The 24,428-nt window shown below is 42.2% G+C and overlaps 1 protein-coding gene across 1 annotated transcript in view; it reads left to right on the plus strand.

Moving 5' to 3' along the window:
* TBXAS1 (thromboxane A synthase 1) overlaps positions 1 to 24,428 on the plus strand; it is a 252,009-nt gene that overhangs the window by 74,435 nt on the left and 153,146 nt on the right. The window contains exon 4 of the mRNA XM_009649239.2: positions 20,677 to 20,729. Within this exon, the coding sequence (XP_009647534.1) occupies positions 20,677 to 20,729 (53 nt within the window). The remainder of the gene's footprint in view (positions 1 to 20,676; positions 20,730 to 24,428) is intronic.

Below are 24,428 nucleotides of genomic sequence, written 5' to 3' on the forward strand. Positions count from 1 at the left end.
CCCCTAGAAGGAGATGCAGACTTTGCTGATGAGCAACATCACAGTTTTGGTATTCTTTAAGCCACGTTTTTGGCATACTCTGTTTACTTTATTAAACACTATGTGAGGCGCAGAAGCAATGGCTGATGCACTTGCTAGCTAGAAGGGCTTTACCTGTTAAGTGGAAGGGGGATGATGTTCTCCGTGGCAGCACAGCGAGTGAGAAGAGAGACTCTCCAGTCATGCTTCTGGCTTTCCACAGGCTCCCAATGTGGTTATGGGCAAGTCTGAGTGGGGAAAATGTTTCTCATTTTCTGGGTAAGCAAATCTCCTTCTTTTGCTTCACCTTGTGCCTCTTTTTACCCACCTGCAAAATGCCATAGATGGTGTTCTGGAATAGATAGGTCTTGCTTTTTTATCACATTGTATTGAAACACTTGGATCAACTTCTCTGGAGACTTTCTCTGGTATATTTGGGGAAGCTGATATCACTGATGTCTTTAATAGTCTGGGCAGTTTGAAGGCTGGAGGAAGATTAAATTATTTGACAATAGTCACAGAGCAAGTGGGGCTGTGAATCAGTGCCAGGCCTGAGCTCTGATCTGTAAATGAAGGTGCCTGATTAAGGTGGGTCTCCAAGATAACGCTGCTGAAGGACACTTCTCTGCTGTTCCATTCCATCCTTGACCAAAACCATTGCTTTTTGATGGGTTTTGGGGGTCAACTGAGAAATGGCTACCCAATATCCACCAGTGCAGAAGTCTACATCATAAATGACACCCAGCTCTGAGAGTGGTGTAGGGGAAGTTTACCATGTGTTGTGCCTTTTGGAGACTATATTTGCATGTTCACCCTCTGGAATTTGCTACGTAGCCCACTCTTTAAGTAGTGTGTACTGCTAAATTAAAGCCAGCTCTGGCATGACATGTAGCAACAGTGAACACAAACCAGTCATGCTATGCAGTAGCTGGGTTAGGAGAATGAAGATAACGTATGGTGGCAATGGTAGTAGCTTTCAGATAGACCCAATGTAATCACTTAAACTGGAATTCACCTTGGACTCTACGGTCCCTGTGATCATGCACAAGGAGTAGGATTCCCACAAGTAGGGACCTTCACCTTGAAGAGCAGTGCAGTAGTGATATGACTGAATAGGAGGACTCATGTAGCTGCTGTTGTAAACTTCTACATATGGACTTAAAAAACCAAGAATATTTCTTAGGTGTGATTGAGTGTGTTCAATTTTGGCTGTAGTCACTTCGGTGTGGCGCTGGCCTGGAGAGAATGGGCTTGGACAAAATAAAATCTTCTAGTCCTTGAAATTAAAAAAGAAAGCAATAGACTCAGAGCTACAATGAGTAAGAGCAATCTCTGTTGTTTTAAATGAAGTTGTAACTTGCTGACATTACATGTAAATCTGGGATTTAGTGGCATCATATGCTGGTTACCTTCTTATTGTGACATGGAGAAATCCATATTCAGAAAACCAGTTCTGTGTGAGCAGGGTCAGTACATATAATAATGGCCAGGTATCAGTTGTAATGCTAAAATTATAGCAGGCTCAGATTGGTTGTTGAGAACAGTTGTTATCCATGAGCCAACAAATTTAGCTGAGTCTTAACTTCATTAGCAGTGTCTAAATGCATTAGCCATATGCTCCTCAGCATATGGGTAAATACATAACAATTTATTTTCATTAGGGTTTTCTTACAAGTGCTGCTAACCGAAGCTGCACTAGAAATGTTTACAGCATGACATGTCTCTTCAAACAAGAAGCTGGCCTTCTGTATAGCAAGTCATCCTGAAAGGGTGGCAAGCGAGATACTTCCCCCGCCCTTTCCAAGAGTAGGAAGGTACAGCTGCTGTGGGTCTGATCTGCCGTGGCTAGCCAGGCTCGGTTTCTGCAAGGCTTTATATTAAAATGAGTAATAGAAGGCTTTGGAGAACTACTTGTTCAAATATATGCCATTAAATCCCTGGTGTTCACTGTGGGCTGTCTTCTGTCTGCCTGCAGTGCCCTTTGGGTGGCATCACCTCCTGGTAGCTTTATCTGGACATAAGACTCATGACCCTCCGGGTTCTCCCCCTTTCCTCCCCTCCCCAGGCAGGACACAGAGATGAAATATAACTTTCTTTAAGAAGGACTGAATATGAAACTGGGTCTTAGCCATGGCCCACAGTCACATGGATGCAGTGCTGGGAAGGGCAGTGTGGGTTTGCAGGATGGGCACTGGGGCAGGGCTGCGAGGGCTTCAGTAGCTGCAGATGTGGGAGAGATGTAAAGCAGCTGTTGCGTGCTCAGGGTGCTCTCTTAATTTGTCAGAAATAAGTGACATTATTTTCTGGAACTCTCTTTTTTGGATAAGTATTTATGCAATTTGATCCAGAAATGCCAGTTGCCTAGGAAGATACAGAAGCATAAGAAAGGACCAATCTGGTCAGAGAGGGATAGAGATCAAAAGTTAATCTAATTTGCTATGTCCTCAGAGGCCTCAGCCCATGTCTAAGTGTAGAGAATAATGTGAAACCAAAATCAACCAGAGTTGGATTCTAATCAGGTTCGTTTGAGAACTGACTGGGGGTTTTTTGTTGTTTGTTTTTTTTTTTTTAAAGAAAAGAAAGAAAAGCTTTTAAACAGGAAGTCTAAACAAACCTGTGTGCTTTAAAAAACATATATTTCAAATTGCTGGTTTTCTTCCTGTTTTCACCATGCAATGCAGTGAAATGGATGATACAGTCTTGGGTTGTCCTTGTATTTTTTAACTTTTCATTTTGTTTCTTTGTTAGTAACCTTTTTTCCTGCTTCCATTTTGTAATTTTTAAATATTCCATGAATTTCAGATGATTTCTAATAAGGCAGAGGGAGAAGTGAAGTTCCTTGGACAGTTGCACTGGGGCATTTTTAAATATTCAAGTGGAAAAAATAGCTTGCTGAACATTGGTGATTTTTATTTTACCCTATGACAAGAAAAATGAAAATTATAAACAAGAGAAAAAGAAATTGAAACCTAGATATAGGTATAAAAATATTCTCAAATACGTATATTCATAACAAGCTATGCAAAAAAATAAACACTAAAATAATTGCAAATTGGTTGTTACTATTTTATGAACTTCTGTAGTTTTTGTACGCTATATCTGATGGCTTTTTTCAACTCTGGGCGTATGCAAAGCTGTTAACTTTTAATGATGCCAGAGGTGGTTTAGGTAGGATTAGTAGCAGCTGAGTTACAGGAGCCATAAGAAGTCACATGTGATGATAAGTTAAGGGTTTTAAGTATTCTCTGGGAAGCTGAGTGGGACCTTACACAGGGCGATTACGTTACGCACAAGAAAGGGGGGGAAAAGCTAGAGGGCAAGAGCAGGGTTTGGAGGGGATACGCGGAAAAAGGGGGTGGAGAACCCCAAAGTCTTCATTTATTTGCCTCTATTTGCATTTATGTCTGTATATTGAGAGGAAAGAGCAGGTGATGAGCCCTGGATAGGATAAGGCACCTCATGACTCTGGAGAGTAGTCTAGGAAAGAAGTACAAAGCGGTATGAGCAAGAAATTGGTGACTGATACATGATTTTTGCAAAGGTTACAGCCTGCAAAGGGATGAACGAATCTACCTTGTTCAGTTAATATGCTGCAATGTATAATGTGTTGTGAAAAGCGTGTGGCGAGGCAGCTGGTGGAAGTGGCGTTTGAGTTCTCCGTTGTGTTCCACATCTTGGGCGTGAGCACCTTGCAGCCAAGGTGGGATGGAAAAGGTGCTTGATCACACGCAAGAAGGGAATGGGAGAGCTTTGGGGGAAAAAGCTGCAGTTGGTGACCTTATACCAGGGGTTTCCATTTTAATAAAGAGTCTCATATAGTTCATGACAGATAGAATTAGGGACCACGCGAGTATCTTGCAGTTATATTTGTGTTTATATTTTTCACTACCTTTTTTTTTCCCCCCAATGCCCCAGGGAGCCATCTTGAAGACCTCATAAACGCGAGATTTCATTTTCTAATGCTATTTCATTTCCTGGATGGAGGACCTGCCATGAGAAGACCAGACCTCAAATTATAATAGCCCTATAAATAACTCCCTAAGGCAAAAGAGAAAGAAAGGCTTTGAAAGACAACCGCAAACGCAAAAATGGAGGTGTTTGGATTCTTGCAGAACCAGGCTAAGCAGCTCTAGTTAGGACATCATTAATTTAGTGTAAAGTCTTTTTGGGTTCCCTGTTTATCTCTGTGCGCTGTTTACTTACAAACCTATATCTCAAAAGTCCTCTGAGGTCTTTTGCTTGAGCTTAATTTTCTATAGTGTTTTGGTGCCATTCGGCCTGTCTTTAGAGCCTGGTAGAAAATGGAGTTTCCAGGTAAAATTGAAAGCAATCCAACAAACTGACTAAAACAAATACAATCACTAATCGAGTAAAAATAGTCTGAAAATGCAACTTTTCCTTCTTTCTGGGAGAAGTCGTTTTATTTCAGCAGACCCAGACTGTCTGCCTGCTTTCCACTGGAAATCTGTGCAGAATTGGCACATCGACTAGAATAAAAACATTCCCGAGGAATCGGCACGTTCTGTCAAAACATTTGAACAGCTCCCATCTCCCGGAGCACAGCGCTGCTGCGGAGCCGGCAAAGGGAGCTCTGCCACGCGGCGGTGCCGGCTTCCCCTCCAACCTCCCGTCTTGAATCCACCTTTTTGCATAATTACGGGCAAAGTGCTGCAGGTTAAATTATATTTAGCTGTGGTGGGAGCAGAGAAGGAGGTTTGTGAGAGCCTTTTGCAGCGTGGTGTGACCTACGTGAGGGGTTGTCCTTTCCCTGTTCCCACTAAGGCCGTGTTGTACACGTGAGGAGAAGTCAGGAAGGTGAGGGTGTAGGACCCCAGTATCTTCCTATAGCAGCCTGGGTCAATTTACTGGCCAGGGACAGCCAGGCTAGCAAACCTGAGCTCCGGGAGAAGTTGTGCTGCACAGGGACAGGATTCCCCCTTGGCAGATGCCTCTGTGCCATGCCTATCGCCACTGCACGACTCTCTGCTACATGTGAGCTCAACCTCCAGCTGCAAAGTTTAATCTCTATGTTGTGGAGTAATGATAATTTTTTTTCCTTTTTTTTAATGACTTGATCCATTTTTTTTTAAAAAAAAAGGAAAATTGTAATCTTGGGCTAGAAGAAGATACACAGCAGTTACAGAATGTACCTAAGCAAAGCGTAATTAGCCTCAACCTTTGCAGCAGGACACTGATTACTTCGCTTGTGCTAAGTAGTATCTTAGTCTTCCAGCACTGGAATGAAGGGGGTCTCACTGGGTAGGCTCTACTTGGTATGAATGAGAGTGGTAAAATCAGGCCTGCAGCCAATTTACCAGAGGTGCTGTCTGTCTGTTACCGAGACCAATTGCTTAGGAATGTAATTGTATCATTCTTGTTACCAAAATTGATATCCCCTGACTTGACCGCAGCTAAATGAGGTGGTAGTTTTGCAGAATTTCTGGGCTGTTGCATGATAAGGCACCGTGGTGGACAGCAGTCAGTCAGTGGTTTGAAACAAATGAAGTTTTTCTTTGTATTTGAAACAGTGATGTGTATTAAGCAATGTTTTACTGTGCTGATGAACTAGCAGATGGTGTCCTTAAGGCTGCACACGTGACAGTAGCCTGTCTGAATGAGCATCATACCTACTTGTCAAAGCCCCGTCCAGCAGAAAAATCCTTTCTAAAAGAACGTAAGAGTAAGCAAGGTAGGAAGGCAAGCAACCCTACGTATGTGCTTATCTTAAACACCGTGGCACGTGCCAATATAGCAATTCAGAGTCATTTTGGTAAAAGTGGCATCATTGAGAAACGCAGTGGAAGAGGGTGATCCGTGCCATGCGGAGCAAGGAGAGCAGGGGCGGCTGATAAACCAGCCCTAGCTCTGCTTGGGTTAGCGGCAGCGCAGCAATCTTACAGGGGGTGGGTTGTGAATGTGCATTCCTAACTCTATTACTTATCCCCTGGGCCAGAAGGGCCAGATGTGTTGCATAGGCAACATATTTAATCTGTGAATGATCATTCCTGATGGATTCCCTCCAGCCAGTCCAAAAGTTACGCTACTGGGCCCCAGCCCACTGCATGTAGAAAGACAAGACCACCCAATCTGGTGCCTTTAGGGAAGGGAGAAGGTGGAATTACTGTGATTACTATGATTAATAATTTCACTTTTTATACAAGCAGTTGTACACTCTATGGCCGAAATGCTTATATGCTGGTGTCTAAGCCAAGGCAGCTAAAGCCACACTGTGGCACCTAAAAGGGTAACTGTATGGTTCTCACAGGAGTTAACAGGCGTTGTTACTTTCAAATGTTGCTATAACTCCTTTTCTTTTCTTTAGTTATGCAAAATCTAGCATGCTGCACTTGTAAATTTTGGGCTGAGCGTAAACAATGCTGACAAAATATGGTCACCTCTGGGCCTGAGGTGAAGGCAGTTTACCACAGTATGGCTGTATGGGAGGGGAAAGCCTGTTAAAATCCTTCTGTGGACAATTATGGCAAAAACATATTAAAAGGCTTTTGAGACCTTGCACAATGATGAGCCTGTCCCTTCCTAGGAGAGGGAACAGGCTGAAACAACAGTGGCAGAATCGAAGCCTCTTAATACATTATATTGCTGTCTTGCAAAGATCTGAGACTCAGGTTCGTGCAGACCTACCGCTGTCCTAACACAGGAGCAGTCACGCGATTTGCCAAAAGCTTATCACCTCCAGAGGCAGATCTGGAAGAAAGGAAGCGTTCTTGCCGTTCTATGGGCAAGGAAACCAAGGGCCGTGGCTATAACAGTTTTGCTTCACCACCCATTGAGACCAGTGGCTGAGCACCCGCTGTCTTCGCTGGGCACAGGGGCAGGTAGCAAGTGACCTCTCCAAGGTTAGGAAGACCTTGCTCAGGAAGAGGTGGTGGCACGGCTGCAAACTGTGTTCGCGTCCAACAGGCTCTGGCTCAGCGCTGCAGTTGCTGCCACTGTCTCGGAGCCTCCTGTTGCTGCAGGAAAAGTTTAGATTACATGGAGGAGGATAATGCCTTAAAACATCCCCACTGGAATAAATAAGCGTCTTGAGAGTTCAAACACAACTTGCTTTTCTATTACTTCTGTAGTCAAGTCTGGTAATTTTTGTTTGGCTTAGGAAAAATAGGAATAAGCATTAAATTCATGCTTAAAAGATTGCCTCTCTTCAGATAAATTTGTTATCCTTTTTCTCATTTTCAACAAGGAAAACTTGCTTTTGCAGCAGAGATTTTGACATTAAGTGTCTTGATAGAATAATAGGCGTGAGATGGATTGCAATCTATTGCCTCAAGACTTTGCCAATCATAAACTAAAATCAGTTAATGCGTTGAGTTAAATCTTGCTATATTGTGCAATGTGCTAGTAGTATTAAAAAAATCAATCCAGAAAATATATTGATTATATTATCTCCATAGCAACAAACAATAATGGGATAATGTTAGCTTAATAATTGTGCTTTGTGAAAACCTTTCAGAATAATTACTGCATTGTGGTCTTTTCACAATGTGGAATGCAATAACGCTTCTTCCTTGACTGCAGTCACCATCAGCACTGCGTCAAGAGATGCTGTTTTTGTGTGCATGCATATGTATTCATGGGTAATTTTGCTCTGGGTGAAACAATTTAGCAGACTATTTTGGGATCCATTTTTAAATGGTCAAGACCACAAATTGGCATTTGTTTTCTGTGTGGTTTGTTTTCTCCCACCTCCTCTGATGACTGGCTGCTGTAAAAAGAGGCCGTTAACATTCCTTCTCCTGTGTCTTCCTTTACAAGGCACAAAGATTTTGGCATGTCACAAAACTAAATGTCCAGCTACTGTGTTAAGGAACTGGGGGAGAGAGGAACTCTGCTCTAAAGACAGTGCTTCAAAGCTGTTCCTTTAATTGAATTTAATCTATCATATTCTAGAAATTACTTATTCCACAGGAGCTGAGATACTTGCTTGTATTTTGGAGGACCTGATTCTCTTGTGCATCCTGCATTGTGGTATAAATAACCCGAGGTTGTTATGAATAAATAAATATATATATTTTCTTACATATAAGTAGGGGGGTGTGTATAACATTTTTAGCTTCAAATTTTAGCAGGAGAGGAATAGATATATACACTCTTCATCTGGTCTTGCTTTTATTTTTACTTCCAGATCAACCCTGTAATTTTGATCTTGAATTAAAAAAAGGTGTTGACCCAAATCTATGATGGAGAGGCTAAGTTTTCAGAGTGGTCAAAAAACCCCAGTTTAATCCCTGAAGTTTAAGCAGCGCCTAAACTGTCCTGTCTCTCTGAAAGCCCTCGGGGACCTGGCAGTGGATGAGGAGTCCGTTCACCTTCTGGTCATGCCACTATTTCCTGATGTACCTGTTGCGCAGGGGCTGGGTTTACAGATCTGCCAGCAAACAGTGCGCTGCTGCCAGATCTTGCACCGGCAGGAGATTCTCCATCGCTTTTGTAGGGTGCCAAGTTCTGTCCCCTGTGGTATGGGGGGATGCCCCTTGACTTCCCCAGGCATGAGTGGATGCCACATTCTCCAAAGGTCACTCCTCTGGCTCTATTCCTGTGGGACAAACACTGATGTCAGACAGGTTAAACTTTTATCACCACTTCTTAATGGCACATTGTATTATTTTGATTCTTATTTCTGGACAGAATTTGTCCTTCAGGTGGCCCATAATTCAATTTCTTACCATTTACCAGACAGGGCCCCCCTCTGCTTTGAGGAACCCCAGGAGAAAGCCCCTGCTTTGAAACTACTGTTTACAATACCTGACCACCTTGGAAAGAGGAACGTGCAAACCCTCAGCTCTGTAGGTGGAGGCACTTTGGTACCGTATACGTAAGAAATGCAGTACAGTGCACGCACTGGGAGTTTTCCATTTGAGATGACATCTTCATAAGGAGCTTGATTGTGCTGTTGTCGCCTGCCCTTGTTTTCCTCTACAGTCCCCCCAGGTTGTTACTTTATGGGGAGGGTGTGATGGGAGAGTTGTTTTCTGTCCCAGGCAGTGGTTACTTTCTGCCAGTGGCCTAATCCCCTAGGAATATGGTTAATTCACAGAGAGAGGGAGGAGCAGTGGTTGCTCTTGACTTCATGTCTTGTGCCAAAGCATCTAGTTCTGTATAGCCCTTGTACTGAATGAGGGTGCCAAGCCTTTCTCTCCTCTTCTGGGTGCAGATGAATGCAGTTGTGAAAGGGCAGCTAAATGCATCAGTTCCTCTGGAAAATATCTGGTATTTGCAGGTGTGTAGCATCATTCATTTAAAAAAAAAAAAAAAGCCCAGATGGATTGACAAGGTGCTTTTTCTGATGCTGCTGCAGAATCCAGCCCTGACCGGTGATCTAGAAAGAGAACTGAATGACTGACGCAAACCAATTCAGTCCCCACCTCCAAACCCAAACTCCTCTCCCTATGAAATTGTCACAGTTCAAGCTATGACTGTGCTTTTGCTTGGCACCCCCTGTGCTTGCCCAGGGTGCTGGCCAGTGGCCTTGCTGATCCCTAGAGCTGTCTCAAATTGTCTTTCCGCTGCAGCCTCACATCTAGGCTCCTTGTGCTATCTCAGCTCCCACTGCTTTCCGTGATCCCCTCTCCAGCCCACGCAGGGGTTGGCATGACATGTTTCTGGCTGTCTTCTTCCTAATCCGTTGTTCCAGGGAGGCCTGATATGGCTTTCTAGAGTGTCTGTCTTCCATGCTTGGATCCTACCAGCTACCAAACGGGTGGCTGGGGTCTTAAACAGTGTATGGCTCCAGAACAGAACATGGCGAGTAACTTACATTGTGCAAACAAGGAGATTTTGTTGGAATAATTATTTTAAGCTAAGCAAAGAATCAAGCGCCTGCTGTGATGGGGCTGTCGTAGCTGCAGCTTGTCTTATTCCCAAGGGGATAAAGTTATTCGGTTCTGCATAGGATCTTGCAACACATTTCTGTCTGTAGTGGTTTAGAGTAGGTCTGTCCTACTGGTGTACTGTCAGTCTGGGAGTAGGATGAAGCACACTGAGTGTCTGTACCCATAGCTGGGGTGAAGATGCTTTTGTAGCTCAGCAGCCACATGGCCTCTCGCGCCCTGCTGAATGTATGGGCTCACCTCAGGGCTTGTGTGTGTCAAGCTGACTTGTCTGCCAGTAACCTTGTGGCTTTTACAGAGGTGCCATGTGATAGATGGTAGTAAAAAGGGACCTGCCATGCCTGTGCCTGGCCTGTCCATGCTACAGATAGCAGCATGCTCTGTTCTGCATCAGAGGCCAGTACAATCTATAGGGACATTTTTCTTCTTTCATGCTTGAGAGCCTGCATCCATACAAGGTGGGCATTAGACAAGAGGAAGCTGGGCTTGTCCAGCTATGTTAAAATACAGAAATAGTCCTAGTGTCTTTCAGTAATGCATTAAGTGGCATGATTACTTAAAGCAGGGCCTGTTATGATAGGACAAGGGGTAATGGTTTTAAACAAAAAGAGGGTAGATTTAGACTAGATATAAGGAAGAAAATCTTTACAATGAGGGTGGTGAAACACTGGAGCAGGTTGTCCAGAGAGGTGGTAGATGCCCCATCCCTGGATGGGTTGGACCAGGCTCTGAGCAACCTGATCCAGTTGAAGATGTCCCTGCTCATTGCAGGGGGGTTGGACTAGATGGCCTTTAAAGGATCCTTCCAACCCAAACTATTCTATGATTCTATGATTAATGTCCATCATGTGTAATGCTCTTTCCAGGTCTCTTCCCTTGATGGAGTACTCTGCACGCAATGTAGTGCTTTGATTTGGGCACTGTTTGATGTCTTAGTGTCATCAGGATGAAAGATCAAAATTTGGGAGCTGAACTCAGATGGAGTTCGTGATAATCTTTAGTTCTTTCAGGTGTATGTTTTATAGTTTCAAACTTGATGGTCACAGATAATTAATTGGCATTGATTTTCTAATCAGTTCATAAACAATGGTAGAGACCCCTAGCACTGTACCAGGGAAATGTCTCTGAGGAGGCCAAGATTTTATCACCCACTGAATGAGTAATGTTGCTTCCTGAAGCTGAGGTTTTCTTGAAACCCACCTGCCTAAATAGTATCCACTTAAGCACTAGTGAGTTAAAATAATACGAGATAGCCAGGAGTTTACATCAGAAAAGAAAGCTTAAACACTGTGATCATAATTCTGTAGGTGAAGAAGCAAGACTGTGGACATGTAATGTCTCCAGTACTTATTTCAAAGCCTGTTTGCACTTTACGGCACCTAAGAGAGGCTATTGCACAATGGGATTGGTTAATATATTTTACACTTAAAAATGATATTTTCATAATCTGAAGGAACCTGCTGTTGATGAGGAGGGGGACGCTCTGCAGAAGTGGAGAAACTCCTTGGAAAGAAAAGAAGTCCCTATCTCCCTTTCTTGGGAAAGAAGTCAACTTTCATTTCTCCAAATGCCAATTTGTCTCCTCCCTAAAACAGTGCTGTGTTGTCAGAGCACTCCCAAAATGTTTGTTTTTCTTAGATTTAGGTAGTGTGTCTGTCTGCCCTGCAAAAAGTTGTTTCCATTTCTTTAAATTACGCGATTACTGCTTTGCTTCCCTTAGGGGAGGCCAGCAAAGAAAAGCAATAAAACTCATTTGCCATTAGTAAGATGTGCTGAATGCTTATGCTAATCCATCTGAGAGACATTGAGCACGCCATGCAAATACACGTTGCAATGGTCTTCCGTTGTGCAGTGAATTCCCTCCTATAGAGAGCACTGTAATTCTCTGTTTTCCTGTTGTAAATTGAGGATGTGGTAACATTAAGAAAGGCAACAAAGATGGTTAGCAATCCAGTGGAATTACATACAAGGAGAGGTTCTGTAGGAGAGAATTACGCTCAGTTTGGAAGACAACTTAGAAGAGATTTAGTGGAAATTACATAGTCTAGTAAAAAAAGAATCCGTCATTCCTTTCTCTTTTTTTTTCTAGTTTCTTGACTTATTATAAATATATGTTTATCACAGGATCAGAAATTGCAGTGAGTCTGTAAGACCTCATATGGAGCCTTTCATGAACACACATTGCACAAATTGTATTTCTCTTTGAACACGTCTTCATAATGACATGTTTTCTGTTTTTGATAAAGGTTCCTAGAAGCCTGAATAGGTGTCTTCTGTGACATTTACTATTAAGTAAAATAAGGGCCTAGCAGGTTTAAGTGTTATCTAGACAATAGTCCTAATAAAAATAGTAAGGTTGCAATTATAGCTCTACAGCAGATATAAACAAGGTCTGAGCTAATGGCAGGCAACTTCCAAATAGATAAAAGGAAATATTATTTTAGCCAGTGTAATCAGTCTGGAGAATTCATCATTGCAAGAATCAGAGAGTCTAATACAGAGGCTGGAATAATTTGAGGGTCTGGATAATTTTATGACTAATTATATTTGTAGCTATGCACATTATGATAAGAATAATTGAATCTTAAGCTAACAATTGGCTGAGGAAGAAAACTCCCCCTATTTAAAGTATTTTAGAGTTAACCATGTATGTAGGGTTGTTTTCCTCTTGCCTTTCTCTAAAGCCTCAGGCGTGTGATATGTCTGAAAGCTCAGAAATAGATCGAATTTGTTGATATTCCTATCTCATCTACTGTCTGTGTTTCTGTGGCAGAGAAGGAATGGCTTCATAAGATACCAAGAAGGAGGACTGAGAAACCTGCAACTTGTCTCTGGCTCTACCATTGACTTCTTGTGTGGCATTTGGCAAATTGTTTAATCTTTTGTACTTCCAACTCCCCACCTGTGACAGATGGGCACTTACCTTCCCAGATATGTTGTGGAAATGAAGTTTGTAATGTGAAATGAGATTGAAAATAGAAAGACAAAAAGAAAGCACGAATGTCATTGCAGTATGCCAAATTAAAGTCTGAGGCCATACCTATGTGGGAATGCTTTGGAAAGTTATGGTGGATCAACTGGAAGTGTGAATGCAGTATGCACTTATAAAAGTGCAGTAAATCTTTTCCAGTAGAGAGGGGTCTCTCTTACTCTGGAAGTGGCTGTGTATCACCTTGAGGGGCTGGCACAGATGGGCTGGGTTATTCATCCTACATTCCATTTTTATTAAGTGTCCACATCTTATCTCCTGTGCCTCAAAACCCTGCTTGAGGTTCTTGCCCCCACTATTCTGACTGGGATGCTGTTCTAAAATCTTACTACTTTGATAGTCAATAACTTTCATCTAATTTCTAGCAACATTTATCCATGGCCAGTTTATATGCATTTGATCTTTTAGTAATGTAGGCCTTTATATTAAATAGATATTTTCCCTCCCTGATGATTACTCCCAGTACATTTATAGACAGCAAGCATGTCTCCTCCCTTTGGTCTGCTAAAATGAACCTTTGGTTTGCTAAAATGAACCCTCCTAATTACTGCTTGTAAGACAGGCCTTCTGTTCCCTGAGGATCCTTGTAACCCTTTTCTCCACTCGTTCCATTTTTAATTCATTCCTTTTGAACGTGGCTCATCAGATTTGCATGCAGCATTCCAGAGAAAGCATATCCTAGATATTCTACGTTTGTAGTTCCCATCATACTTGTTGTTCATCATTATCCTGTGGTTGATGTGTCCATCCAGGTTTTTCCCTTCTCTGTCATTTTCAAACAATAACCTACTACTGCAGAAATTTTTGGAGTTAACATAGTCCCTCCCAAGGGCATGAAGCTTTGCCTTCAACTAAAGACTCTCCTCTGTTGCAGTTGTTCAGGTTCTTTAGGTCACCCAGTTCTTCTGATAAGGACAATCTCCGTCTCTCTGCCTGCTGAGGAAAGAATCTGTCTTTCAACCCAGAATCATGAATGTACTTCTCTAAAGTCTGTCTGCTTTTTGTGCCAGAGTCAGACCTCAAAACACTGAACAAGGTTTGTCCCAAGACTGACCTTGGGGATATCTATGGGTTTCCTCCTTTCACGCCTGTACTTTTTCTTTCAACTCATTTGCATACTCATTTTCCTACAGCTTGCGTGTTTACTGTCTCTCAATTTTTATCCTAATCCTCATCCTTTTGGGTGTGATGACTGTTCGCCTGCTGCCTGACCAAATGCGTTACTAAAGTCTGTGTACATCTTCCACTGTTCCCTCACCCTGAAAAGGTGTTATCTTCCCAAAGAAAGACAACACACGGTGTATCCTATTTCCCATTCCTCTGACCTTCCTTCCTTTAGGTATTTGCTGTGAAGCAGGGTGCCAGGTTGTTGGGGGGGACCAGAAGTGGTACCTGAGGGACTGTTATCTGGCTGCAGCTGCTCCGTCCAGCCGTGCCACTGACTCGGTGCTGGTGCTTACAACTCCAATGTTAAAAACATATGGTGGGGCTTGTGAGAAAATCTGAGGACTGTGTGTGTGTTCCGTGCACTGGGAAATCTTGTATGCTATTGAGGTCAGGCTCGCAATTGTGTATTTACTTGCTTGGCTTCCCCTCCCTCCCACCGACTCTTTTAGTTACCAGCCTATTGGAATCAGCCATTAACCTGGTTAATGGGGAGAGACAGCAAATACCAGAAACGATGATGTGCTTTTCTTAATTCCCTCTTGGAAACCTGACTGTTTTAAACTGTAAATGTCTTGAGCAAAGGCTGAAAAGAGTCCAAAACATGTCTTGCTTTTGTAATGCAGGCACACCCAAGCCGAAGAGAATGAGATGAGGCTGTTTTCTCCTTAGGACTTCACTGGGAAGTGATCTTTGGCGGTGAAAGGGTAGCACCCTGCCAAAACTGCCCAGGTGGCTTCGAGCTGGCTCTGTGCAGGCTTTGGGGTGGTGAATTGGCATGACTGAATCTTACTGTGCCATCTGACCCTTTGGGGTGGTATAATCCATTGAGAAGATATCTCAATGCCTGTCTGATCCTTTTGGGTGATATGACTCGATCCCAAGAGCCTCTGCCCTCTCTGACCAGGGCAGGTGATGGACAGTGGAAGGAGAATAGGGTAAGGAAAGGCATGGGGTAATGGCAGAACAAAAGGAAGAGCTCATGCAAGAGGGAAAACCATCTTTTGGGGAAGGATTAGTATCTCCAAACACTGATATGACAGCTTCTTGTTCCAGGCGGCAAGGGCTAATACAGCACGCAGGAATAAACCTGCCCATTTAGTTTTTATTAAAGACCTGAAAAGGTAGAAGGAAAAAATTTACAATTTGTTTGGTATTTAGTTCAGGTAATTTTTTTTAATTGTGTAATGAGAACACATTGTCCAAATTTTCATATGCAGATTCAATTAGTGTACAGTTAATTAGCCTTTACAGATGAGGATTAACTTAATTACATAACACTAACCTCTCTTAATAACTATTAAGGGTAAGAAGGCTGCTTTTAATAAATTTGGAAGGGCTATATGTGTTTTTTAAAATCTGAAATGGCATACACATAAATTAAACCAAATTACACACAGAGGACAGCCATTAAGGGTAACGATCAAAGGAAATAAACTATGTACATGGCTCAGAATCAGGCTGGTTAGAAGTTCATGCTGTTTTCCTCCTCTTGTCACTGGCATCCTAGTGTTTTCACTAAGATTATTACTGGATGTGATGTACAGTCTGGGGTCATTCCTTCAAAGTGGGCTGCAGTCTGATACAAGGTTGCTTTAATTAAATATTAGCTTGTATTAAAAAAAAATCAATTTGGGTACTAGATTATTAACAGTTTGGTTTTTTTTTTCTAGGTGGTTTAATGAAAAAAGACATGTGAAGCCTATTGAATACTAAAAATCTGATCTGTAAATGCCATTCATTGTTGTTATGTACCATAAATAACTGTATAGATATTGGTCTCTTGATATGAGGTGTGCACTCAAACAATAATGATGCTTTGGTTATTAATATCATAGCGAAACAGAACATCATGTCTGACTACAGGGTGGTGAGAGTGGAATGTATATGGGACTAGTGGTGGGATGTGGCGTCTTTGGCTTCACATGTCACAGGTTTGAATCCAGGCTGCCTTGGTAAGTGACTGACATCACGTAATGTGTGATGCTTTTCAGTAAGGGGCAACAAAAGAAGCACTTTTCCCTTGGCTGTCCTGGCATGGGTAATATTTTCCCACTTGCAGTGGATTTAGATGGGCACACCACATCACTCTCCACGCAGCTCAGTAGCTTTTGTAGCATTTGGTACACTATAAAATTCAAGGGTTACCCTCTGGAAGTTGCTTTTTTGGAGTCCAAATTTTGAGCTAGTGAGGAGCATGCATCTGCTGGATCCCAACTGTGCAGCCCTCCTTCAAACCATTTAACCTAGTGAGCCTTAAGGACTATATCTAAGTTCATAAACCATGTGATTTGGTTTTCAGCTGCAGCAAGCTAAAATGTTACAAAGCATCCTCTATGCAATGTGGGTCCCTTTAAGCTTGAGCTTAAGCTTAAAAGTCACTTAAGTCTCCATTTGCAGCCACAGGATCTGCAGGTATTGAAGAACTAATAAGAATAGGTTGGATATGCCTCATGTAAGACACCCCAAAAATCAAAATGCATGGTACTACTGCCTCTTTCTGAAAACTTTGGCTTAGTGCCTACACCCATTTTCAGCAAGGAGGGAAGATGACATTGCTGCAGATTTTTCCTTGCTGTGAGAAACTAGCAAGGTGAATATGCAACAAGGAGGAAATTGCTGAAGGATCCATCTTGCAGTGGCAGAATCTATTGAAAAAAGGAAAGGGGATACTTGAGCCAACGGCGTCCTTTCTGAAGCCCTTCATGTATGTGCTGCTCAGGCTGAAGCCTCAGTGTTTAATATCTCAAGATAGATGGTTGGCAATGGCAAGACTTGGCTCTGACTGATGCAGACCCAAATCTTGTTCCCTTCCATGGGGATTGCACCTGTATCCCTGAGAGCAGGATTTGGCCTTGTGGGTGGTTCTACCCACAGATGCAGCTGATGATACATGCTCAGAGGAAGGGGAGAATGCAAATTCCCTGTAGGGAGGAAACCGCCAGCCATGTAAACAAAGAAGCCTTCTGGGTGTGCAGCAGTCAGCCCACTTGAGCTGCTGTTTCCATGGTGTACCAGATGCTGTAAAATATGCTTTCTTCAGGGAAAGAAGCTTTTCATCCTCCTGCATTACCTTTTTTGATAATGGTCTGTCATCAGGGTGGTACCTCAGCATAGGGGCCACACGCAGCAAGGCCCCCGCCCCAACCCTTTTCTGAGTTTTTGTGAATGACAGTTCACGTTCTGCAGCTTCCAAACAAAGAAAAAGCTACAGGATTTTTCTGACTTGGAAGAGCATTACTGACTATGCTTTTGAGCTTCATTGTTATGAGTGACTGTTTCATGTGCTACAGTTCCTCCTGATGCACATGGTGTCATCTCATAATACTGTGCATTGTTTTGCTTTTCAGCTTCCTTCTGTTTTCCTAAAAAATCAGAATACATATGTTTCCATTTTTCCCTGATTATCCCCTTCCTAAGCCCCCTCATTGCTTCATTACTGCTCCTGTCTTATGGCTGTTTAAGTCACTGGGTACATATCAGCAAGCACCATTTCTGAGTTCACTTCCTCTCCTTGTGTTTACCCACTAGGTGATCTTGAGTCAAAGAGAGGTTTCTATCTCCTTTTTCTTGTAAAACAGTTGCTGCTGGTGGGCAGGTGCTTAGTTATCCTGTAGGTACCGAGTACAATTGCAATTATAAACTTGGACAAACCTGCAATAATGAGCATTGGAGCAGATCGACCTCAGCTGGTGTAAATAAGTTACCAAAAGCGCTTAAGAGGCTTGCTGTGCTTCAGACATGACTCACAGGAGGAGGAGGAGGATGTTTTCAAGGTACCTGTCTACTGGAAGCTGTGTTCAGGGATGACGCTGCAAAACTGGCAGAGCTATGTGGATGTGGCATATCCCCTCACTGTGTACTGAGACAGTCACAGGTTCATTGGCCTTCCTCACGGCTATTGAGAAGAAACACAGGTGTCTTCAGATGACCCCAGCTTCCTCCAGTTGAAAGGTGTGCCTTGGCTTCTGAGGGACGCACACACACGTTGCCTCTGCCTTGCCCATGCTCCGGTCACCGCAGCCTTGCAGGGCTCTGCGTGTGCTTTTTGCTCATCTTTCCCAGGCAGCCCGATGAGACCTGCTCCCGCATGCCCACCGTGCCTGTGAAGGGGGCTGGGATAGCAGCGGGTCCTGGGTGAGGATGGCAGGGGCAGGCAGTGGTTGTGCATTCATGTGCAGTGGTGCAGGATGTGAGAAAGTGTCCTCTACTGTAGAGAACAAGTGCTTTTTTTGTTCCCGAGGATGCTTTCTCACAGCCTCTCCCAGATACTTTTGAACTCCTTCTCTCCCCTCATCCTGCAGGCTCATACTTCTCGCTTTGAGGAAGAAAAACCAAGCATGGTTAATTTTAAGCCAGGGCAATCATTTAGGAGACCTGGAGGTGGAAAACCAGTTATTGGTTAACAGGCCTGATTTGAAAAGTGTTCTGCCTGACCCCTCTGCTGTAGTGAGCCAGGAGCACCGCTTCCAAGAAGCTGGCTTTCTGGAAGGCTTTTTCATTGAATCATTTAAAGCCTAGGCTTCTTGTAAATGTTAATATCCCGCTGGCTCGCTGGAATGCAGCTGGTGGATACAGCAAGTGCAATGCCTATGTGCATGCTCGCAATCCGAAGAAAACTTAGCAGGCAAGGTTCAGGCTGTAGTTTGGGATGTCCCCGCTGAAGGCTCAGGGTAGGAGGAAAGCGGGCTTGGGGGCAAACCTGGGTCAGCATCATCTCCCGAGACTGGGAGTCCCTCAGCCCTGTGCAACCCATACCATTGTGATACAGCAGCAGCGCTTTGCACCCTGTCTTCAACTCTGCCTCCTAACCTCGAGTGGTGCCCTGTTTCGTGCCGGTGCCTTAGCGCGGCTGTAAATGTCATCGGTGTTTCTGCAGGTTGGAATCGCTCTCCCTGGCAAAGCGGTCAGAGCATGCCCATGAGCTGAGCCTGCTTTATCAGTCTTAGATAGCTGCCTGGAGAATAGCACTGGGGAAAATTTGGCCCCAGGGTTTTCCCCATGCATCAGTAGGGAATGGCAGTAGGCAACCTTTGTAATGCCGAAATCATAGTAATTGCAGGCTGAAATCCTGCTAGCCCTGAAGTATCGCTATAGCAAAATGCAGGTCGGTGTGAATGTGTATGCACCTTTTCCCCTCCCTCGGCGTCTGCAGATAAAAGCCTTTTTGAGTTAGCTCTAGGTATTTATGGTATCACAAAGGCTTTGTCCACCTTAGTGTCTGCCTGCTAATGGATGAGGCTTTTCTGCTTACCTTAGTAGTAAAGTATTGTTCCAGTGAGAATACATATTTTTTCAGGCAATCATCTGAACCACCTCTTTCATAATTTTATCTTTAGTGTGTTTTCTTACACACCATCCAGTGCTTTAACTTTTTGTAGCTTAAGGAAAACCTAAAGTTCTTGCCTTAACCTAGAGACATATTGTCCTGTAGAATAAATATATTGCCAGTGCAGGATTTAAAAAACAAACAACCAAACCCACAAATGTATTAAGAATAAAAACAATTGAAGGGCTCTATAAGAGGACTGTAGGTGGTTGCAAGTGCTTTGCTAATTTGGATGATAAGTTAACACCCAAGAGAGATAAGTAGGATAACTTTTGATTATCAAATTCTCTTTTGCTTAGTGTGGTAAAATGCTCCCAAAGCATACACACATTACATAGTCTTGTTTATTTATGTCTGTGGTTAATGTGTTTACAATAGTTCATATTGTTCTAGCTAATATTCTACAGTATGTCAAAAAAAATAAGAAAGATTCAATATGAGGCATAAGTATTCTACTTTGCTAGTGAATTTTCTCTGAAGAATGAAGATAGATCACAATAGTCTTTCTTGAATTAATATAAATGCAGATTAATGCAGTCAAATGTATTATTTTTCCATAGACAAGTTACAAACACAACGCAGTACAATTCTCAAATATCACAGTTCTGTTAAAACAGGTTTTTTTTATATTCACCTTTGGGGATACATTTTGCACACCTTCTTTTGGATTAATCAATTTGAATTCATATAGGACACTAACAATTTAGTATAGTGGCAGGTTTATTTAGATAAATGGATACCAATTTTCATCAATTATGAAAATGAAACACAGTAAAAATTCTAAAAGTTTGTTAAAATAAATCTGCTTACTATTCTGCAGGGTGTCCCAGGTGACTGCCTCATGCTAAACTCCAAGTTTGCAGGTTTCAGGTTTTTTTAAATAATATAATTAAAACCAAACCAAGACAACCTTTTCACATTCCCTGTGTTTCTCTTGTGTGTAGTAAATCATATACTTATTCTGTTACTAATTTCTCTGTCAGTTTTTCCATCCACATGCGTATCAGAAAAAAATTATGATTTGGGACCCCAATCATGAAATTAGTTTCTTTTTTGGGGAAAAAAAAAATCATGAAAATGGTAATGTATTTTGGAGTGTAAAACCCTGATGAAAACATGTTTCATAGCTTTCCAGGCCTTTTTGGGGGTTGGGATTTTCTTTCAGTCATCATTTCTAGACTCTACTGTCACAGATGGACAATGAGAGAAAGGTGAAGTTACGAGTTAATGCCATGGCCCTCCTAGTTGAGGTTCAAAGCTTTGGTCTGAGCATTAACAATGCTGTGAGTTTCTGTTCTAAAATACTTCGTTGTTTGTCTTCTCCACAGGGTTTTTGGGAAAGCCACACAAAACTCCTAACGGAGTATGGACCTGTTTGTGGGTAAGTTTAGCAGTGCCATCAGCACTTTCTTCTTTTCTGGCTCTTGCTGTTTGGGTTTGTTGGGTGGGAGAGGAGGAAATACCAAGATAAGGTGGTCATCAAAATCCAAAGTGCAGTGTTTCAGTCTGGGGGACAGAGGTGGAGGTTGTTTGATTACATGCAGAAAGTAACCTTGGTGTGTTTCAGCTCAGCATTTAGTGCTGGACTGCATTTTTCCCTTTCTAATTTTAACTATGTTCATAAAGTTTAGACTTTTTCAGAACTGTACAAAGCTACCAGCTTTCAATATTCTCTTTTCATCTGCATATTCTTTATACTTAGAGTGAACAGTGAAAATAATAATTTATCATCTTAAGAAAACCTCAGTTTATGAAATAGTATGAATTTGGTTCAGCTGTTGCTGTCTATATTTATGCAAAATTCCTAAACTTAAAATACAATGAAGTACAGATTAGAAATGAGGCATTCCTCTCTCTTCTAGCTCAGCTGTGCTCTCTTATTTATTAGGAGTAAAGAGAGTTTAAGCAGTATATCCCTTTATGCCAGTCCTTCCACGTTTCTGTGAATGTAACTTCTGTTCCAAGAACTACTTTCCAGTTGTCATTATTTTAAGTGGAAATGCAGTTATTTCATGGTAGCTTCTATTGTTGTGGTCAGTTAGTGTTTCTAGCATAACTATTACTTCAATATATAAGTATCAAGCAATGTCTGCAAAGTACAGACAATGAAAAATTTTTTTTCCTGTGTTCTGCAAGGGGTTTAAGACACTCGTGAGAGCATATATGAATGCACGTGTGCATATTTGATCATAAATGTTATAAATGTGCTTTGTATGCTCTTCCAGCAAAGAAAGCTCTGTCAGAAGGAAGTCAGGCTCGGCCATATGAAGCATTTGATGCTCCAGTCACAGCCGCCTTGTGGCATTTTTACTCGGCCCTAAGGACAAAGTGCTGTAAGAAGTGATGGGAATAATGAATTCCAAGGGTTAGGTATTTGTCTAAGAGGAAATAATACAGTGTCTTGGCTGGCCGGGTATGGAGAAAGATATTCATTAACACTGTGGCAATTTGTATGTTGTGTAACAAATGGAAAATGACTGAGGCTTATTATCTCCGTGACCTTTGGTGTGATGCCCTTAAATGACAATAATGTAAGAACACTAGCATCCATTCCTCAGTGTATTTCCCTCCTTATTAATATCATGCCTATTTTTTTCTAAGCTGAATTTGAGACAAGTTGCTGTTTAGTCGTCTGTCTGCTCAGTCGGCCAGGCAGAGGCTATGTCATCAGAGAAAGAGATGTAGAATTACAGCGTGCGAGTGGATAGAGAGAAAGTTTCATTTTTCCAGTCTAACCACAGCTGTTAGGGAATGAAACCTCCATGAGACTTGCTTGGGCTGCAAAGCTGGATGATGGTGGTAGTGGTCAGCCAGGACAGCTCTGCCTCTTATGGATCCTGTATGTAGGAGTGAGCAGATTGAGCATAACTGCATCCCATTTATTGCATGCATGAAAAACTCAATTTGTTGAGGGATCTAGGAGGCTGGTGGAGAAAAAAAGTTGTTTTTTCATATCTCTCAGGAAAACTTTGCTGTGCTTGAGGTAAGCTTTCTGTGCAGTTGAAAGAGAGGATGTTTTAAAACCTGGCTTGTGAGCTGCTGTTCAATAGGTGTGGTATGTGTTGGGGGGTATTTATCATGGTCCCGCCAACTAAAGAAATTCCTTCTCCTTCCCTATACATCTTCTGTGTGATTGTTTCTGTGGCTCTTTGAAACAAGCAATAAATGGTAGGTGTGTTTATGTGTATGGTCCCAGCAAAGTATTGGATCTGGCAGTTGGAAGAAGATGTGGCATTTTGCTTTTTTTCCAGATTGAAAACTGCTTTCCAATAAGCATAAAGAGCAATGATCTTTATTTCTACAGTGGTGTAGTGAGTTGAATACAAATCTTTAGAACTGAAGCCTTTTTTTCTTTCTAAGGTCACTTGAATAGTCTGAATGATACCATCACAACTGTTTTCTTTTGTGTGTGAATTGGTTTCCTTGACAACAGGATGTCAAATCAACTTTTCAGCTTTAATCAAGTCAAAACAATATATCCCTTCCATTCCAAAAGGCCTCAAGTCGTAGAGAATTATTTCAAGTAAGGCTTTTGTAGGTCACAAAAGCATTATTTTTTCTTCATTCCCGTGTGCAGATCTAAAGGAGAGGTGATGGTATTACTCATTTATAGAGAGAGACAATGCAAATAGTCTTCAGTTGTAAGTGTGCTGCGAAAACTGTCTGTTTTCATACAGAGATGGCCCAAGATGGAGGCCAAGGCAGAAACAAACAGCTCTGGTTTGGTACAAAAGCAAAGCTGGAGCATTTCTATCCAACAGGGGAATCCAAGCCATTGACATGACTTCTGAAGAGATTCTGCAACAGAGTGGTGGTCTTTGGTTCAGCTGTAGTTTGGAGCACCTTCTATAAAATACTTCCTCTAAAATATGTTTGCTGGTTCTCCATGACAAAAAGTGAAAAATACCCTATTTGGAAAGCAATGTACTGATGCACATTAAGATTTGTCTTGAATATTCTCCTTTTTATGGTAAGAGTTTTGCAGGAAAGTAGTCCTGGTTTCTGTGGAAATTAGTCACTTATGTCAGATATTATTTTTTTTAATGAACTTTGATGTTTTGATACTTTATTTTCACCCCCACCATATCCAATTGTTCCATTTCAATTGTAGGTTATGGAGAATGATCGGAAATAGGTGGTAAGAGCAGACAAAGAAACAAAGGGCTTCTGGGTTGAAGAGGAGAAATAAAAGGGGAGGGAATACTTTATGGAATCTGAAAAGCAACTGCTACAACATGAGCAGAGCTGTAGAGGCAGTGAGTTAATTTTACTTCATATACACACTTTGTATGCATTTGACCACTCTGCTGCAATTGCATCATTATGACTTTACAGCACTGTAAGCATGTATGGCTGATTTGGAGTTGGAGAATAGTGCCAAAATAAGCAATATATTCTTGGCCCAACACCACACTACCAGTGAAGAAACAGAAAATACGATACAGCCCCAGGCGGGCAGGTGATTGCCTCTGGGATGAACGAACCTATTCTGCCTTTGACTGTAGCAATGCATTTGGATGTGGGGAAGAGTGGAAGAGTTCATAACATAGACCCCGCTTCGTATATTCAAAGAGTAAGAACAGAAGATTAAAATTCAGTGCAATTTGTAAAAAATTTCTTTGCATCCTTTTGCATCTGAAAAAGCTTGCAGCAGATCAAACCCTATTCTTATTCTTCCGTCACTTGAACTCTCAACTTCAACCTGCTGTGAGACATCTGAACAGCTATGTAGTAGAATAAGTGCTGAAAAGGACAAGGACAAAGTAACGAAGAGATGAAGAGATGGGTCTAGGAGTAGCAAGAGAATGGAGTTTGGATTAAACCACCTCTGGAAAGTGGGAGACAACCGGGGTGTTTGAGTTCAGGGTTGTCAGGCTGTGAGCTGGCAAAGGGAGACAAGAAGCTCAAAATCTGAAATTTCTAATGGGGCGAGGAATTAACGAGAACATTTCTGGCAAGATCCAGTTGTAAACCATTCTCAATCCATAATAAAACCACCAGCAGCAGACTGCATCTACCTGTGCTGAGCCTCTGCTGGGCTCCAGCACAAGCATACCAGGATCAACACGGTACCACAGAA

The sequence above is a fragment of the Egretta garzetta genome, unplaced genomic scaffold (genome assembly GCF_000687185.1).
Source record: "Egretta garzetta isolate BGI_Z169 unplaced genomic scaffold, ASM68718v1 scaffold321, whole genome shotgun sequence".
NCBI classification, from domain to species: Eukaryota; Metazoa; Chordata; class Aves; order Pelecaniformes; family Ardeidae; genus Egretta; species Egretta garzetta.